The sequence below is a fragment of the Amphimedon queenslandica genome, unplaced genomic scaffold (assembly GCF_000090795.2).
Source record: "Amphimedon queenslandica unplaced genomic scaffold, v1.1 AMPQUscaffold_11456, whole genome shotgun sequence".
Taxonomy (NCBI): Eukaryota; Metazoa; Porifera; class Demospongiae; order Haplosclerida; family Niphatidae; genus Amphimedon; species Amphimedon queenslandica.
In genome coordinates, this window is record NW_003548302.1 from 1,618 (window position 1) to 5,689 (window position 4,072).

Sequence of the window (4,072 nt, forward strand, 5' to 3'; positions counted from 1 at the left end):
ATTTTATGACAGTTGACTTGATGATTTGTATAATATTTCAATATCCTTTGTTGCATGTTAGTGTGTCTTGTTTTTGTTAGTATTACACTCCATTGTGTACTTTATTGTACATTTAAACCTAGACTGCTTTGATATTGTCAGTCTCTGTTTATTTTGATAAGGAACTTTACACCATATAATAATATGCTTATGCATGTACGTGTACGTGTACTTTATGTCTTGTACATTATTATTGTACATTATTTATGTACATTATTATTGTACATTATTATTGTACATTATTTATGTACATTATTATTGTATATTATTATTACGTGTACATGTAATTTATTGGTACATGTACATCAAGGCTGTCAATCCGCTACTCCAAAAGCTATTCAAAGATTCTTAACTGGATTCGATGCCGCCTTTCATTTTCTCTTTTAAGGAGCTCCATTATGTGTCTCAGAGGTGCTCACTCATCCTACCATCATCCCTGTCACTCCTTCCGATCTCATGAGCAAGCTCTCTCAGATGGGAGGGTTTACTAAACTACATGTACACAAATACTGTATACTATTATGTTCTATTATTTATCTGTCTATTTTTAACTCAGACACTCATACATATAACATGTATTATGTATATTGTATATGTATTTTTGTAAATAGTTAAAAAAAAAAACATGTACACATGTAGATTTGTGAGTTTAATTTTGGTGATTTCACCATTGTCTTACCTCATGGCAGCTAATACTTTTCTGTTTGGCATTTTTATCTTGTACATGTACATGTACGTGTACATGTACATGTACAGATGGGAGGGTTTACTAAACTACATACATTGTACATACTACATGTATATACTATATCTTCTGTATAATATTTAAATTTTTATCTCAGACACACATAAGTACATGTATATTAAGTATTATTGTTTTATCTTTACTATTAAAAAAAACATGTACATGTACATGTATGTGTACATGTAACTCGCCAAATTTAATTCCTCGCCTATAACTGTAACTTTCATTACGCGATACATGTACATGTACTTTGTGTATAGCTACTTGTGTACATGTACTTAATATTATTATTATTATTATTATTATTATTATTATTATTATTATTGTTGTTTTGTGTATTTTTTTAGGGAAAGTACTACATGTTACTAGAGAATTTGTCCCAGTTTTATCGAACCCTCATACCAACTCCTCTCTGGTTTGGATTCTGTTCCAACTATTATGATACCGGAGCTGTCTTTGCCATCATAGTCACTGCAGGGTACCTTATGATAAAAGGAGCCGTTATATTAGCCAGTGGTAGAGAGCTATTTAAAGCTGTTTGTACATTTATACGTGACAAGGTACAATGTACATACATGTACATGTACTATTTTTAGAGGCCTAAGAAATTTTTTTTTAAGTTTTTGAAGTCAACAATATAAATAAGTAATAATGCATGTACATGTACTTTTATTTAAAGAAATGAAAATCCTCATATTTATGTTGAGTTTTCCCACCCTAAAATGCACCCTTTTCACATATGATACATGTACATGTACATGTATCCATTTAAATGTACATTTACATGTACATGTGTGATTAAGTTAACCTTTTTTCTTTTTGATATTTGTCCGTAGACTTATGGCATTCCATTAAAGAAGGATGAGTTGCTGGAGAGTTGTGAGTCAACCTGCCCAATCTGTCAGGATGAATTCAATGCACCAATCATGCTAAGATGCAGGGTATGTTGTGTACAATTGTATATGTGTATTGTATGTTTCTGATTATTTTACATGTAACTGTACTCTCTCTCTCTCTCCCTCCCTCTCTCCTCTCTCTCTCTCACTCCCTCTCCCCCTCTCTCTCCTTCTCTCTCTCTCCCTCTCTCTCTTTTGTATGCTTTAGCATGTTTTTTGTGAGAACTGTGTCCTCCAATGGTTTGATAGAGAGAGGACTTGTCCGCTGTGTAGGGCGAGTATTGCTTGCGATCCAAAATGGCGGGACGGTTCTACGTCTGCTTGGCCACAACTATTTTAAGACGGCATCACATTTAAGAGCTCTCTCTCCTGTTTTCATTCTTTACTGTTATAAATAAATCTTTTTGTTTCATTTCTTCTTTTTCCTCCCTTCCCCCCCTCTCTCTCTCTCTCATCTGTTCACTGTATTATAATTATTATTCATTATTATTGTTATTATTATTATTAATAATAATTATTGCAATAAATTTTTTTGATGAGGAAATAAACGTATAAAGCAATCAACTCATTTCATTTTGTTCAGTTTTACCTTGAATGTAATGCAGCCCTGGGTAGTTTTCTGTATTATTATTATCATTGCAACTTGTGGCAGTGGAGAAAACAGTAAAATCTTGTGTACTTTTCTGGATCTAACTTATTGACTTCATTATAAACAGGTTGTTATGAAGGAGACTTGAGAGTTGATCCAGGCAATGGGCCTATACTGCAATTCTGCAGCGGAGGGATTTGGGGGTACATGTGTGCCAGTAATAATGTCAAACAGAATAAGATTAATGCAGATGTTGCTTGTCAACAGTTGGGAAAGAAGCTATCAAAAGGAGGTAAGACCATAGGTATGAGAGTCATGCATTAATTTTGTATAGATATCACTAATGTCACCAGTAATACTCGACTTTCGCCTATTTATTACTATAACTTTTTTGCATGCACTGGATATGAAACAAAACTGAAAGAATGTCGTACTCCTGTTATATACAATACATTTAATGGGAGATGCAGGAATGATCTTTATGCTGCTGCCGTATGCGAACCAGCAGGTATTATTATAGTATTTCTAATATCTACTACATGTATGTTGTGTGTTTCTTAATGATCAGAGTGCAGGAATGGAGATTTAACTGTGAACAAGTCAAGGAACCAGTTTCCACTTCAGTTCTGTGCTAGAGGAAAATGGACTTTGCTCTGTGGGTTTGGGCATACTTGGACTAGAGCACAAGCAAAAGTAGCTTGCAAGCAATTGGGACTAAACCCAATAGGTATATGTAGTCCTGGTATATTATGTACATCTCACATGTTTTTGCAATTGATATGTGCATGTATTATTACATTTATAATAGGTGCTGAGCCTGGAGTAGTAAGTCTTTATAGCAGGACTGTTGGTGTATTTAATGGTCGGTTTCACTGTAGAGGAAATGAGAGCTCACTTTTAGCCTGTTCCTATAGCCTAATGGTCAGCCCTCCCTGTACAACAGCTAATCCCATAGCTGGAGTAGAGTGTGGCGGTGAGAAATGGTTTACAAAACAACTAAACTATTAAATATTGTATTTAGAATGGCCTAAAAGTGTTGAAAGAATTCGGACGAAATGGTCAAGCTCTATACTTCACATAAAGTGGGAACATGATGCCACGAATTACTATGAGACAACAGATAAAGATGAAGATGATGCTATCTGGTATACTGTTTACTGTAGATCTGATAGTGAGATAGAAGAGGCTTGGATACAAGTCACAACCACCAGTGCAATGGTAACTGGTCTATCTCCTCTCACTAACTACACTTGCTGTGTTGAGTTAACTGAAGTACCATATATAAGAGAAACATGTTTGACTATTACTACAGGTCCTCCTAATAGTGAGTTTCATGTACATGTACATGTACATATACACCCAGTAACTTAACAGTGTTGTTAAGCCCAACATACACTATGCAATATTTGTTTCAAACAACTTGTTGCATCATTTTTATGCAACACAGTTTATACAGGAGTCAATAGAGCTTGCAACATGTTGCATGAATAGAACTTTTTCCTATTTCATGCAACATGTTGCAAGCTCCAATGACTCCTGTATAAACTGTGTTCCATGAAACAAGTTGTTTGCAACAAATGTTTGCATAGTGTATGTTGGTCAAAATATTTATTAGTGATATGCCAAAATGTGCATTCATTAGCAGATAAACTTCAAAGATCATACATTAAATATTGCCAATGTCGCTCTGTATGTGACTTCTTTTGTTATGTCTTTGTATAGTTTCATCACAGCCAAACGTGACTGCTACACCTGGTGCTTATGGCTCCAGCTCAGGTGATGCCGCTGTTTCAGTAGGAGCTG

General features: G+C 34.7%; 2 protein-coding genes across 2 annotated transcripts in view; both read left to right on the forward strand.

The window, feature by feature from the left end:
• Nucleotides 1-2,093, forward strand: part of LOC100638318 (RING finger and transmembrane domain-containing protein 1-like) — a 3,139-nt gene extending 1,046 nt beyond the window's left edge. The window contains exons 2-4 of the mRNA XM_011409756.2: nt 1,132-1,344; nt 1,621-1,725; nt 1,889-2,093. Of these exons, the coding sequence (XP_011408058.2) occupies nt 1,132-1,344; nt 1,621-1,725; nt 1,889-2,020 (450 nt within the window). The 3' untranslated portion in view covers nt 2,021-2,093. The remainder of the gene's footprint in view (nt 1-1,131; nt 1,345-1,620; nt 1,726-1,888) is intronic.
• Nucleotides 2,094-2,279: 186 nt separating this feature from the next.
• The window catches only part of LOC109589301 (scavenger receptor cysteine-rich type 1 protein M160-like), a 4,246-nt gene continuing 2,453 nt past the window's right edge, over nt 2,280-4,072 (forward strand). Inside the window, exons 1-7 of the mRNA XM_020005406.1 lie at nt 2,280-2,343; nt 2,397-2,561; nt 2,604-2,777; nt 2,838-2,996; nt 3,078-3,242; nt 3,291-3,593; nt 3,992-4,062. Of these exons, the coding sequence (XP_019860965.1) occupies nt 2,280-2,343; nt 2,397-2,561; nt 2,604-2,777; nt 2,838-2,996; nt 3,078-3,242; nt 3,291-3,593; nt 3,992-4,062 (1,101 nt within the window). The remainder of the gene's footprint in view (nt 2,344-2,396; nt 2,562-2,603; nt 2,778-2,837; nt 2,997-3,077; nt 3,243-3,290; nt 3,594-3,991; nt 4,063-4,072) is intronic.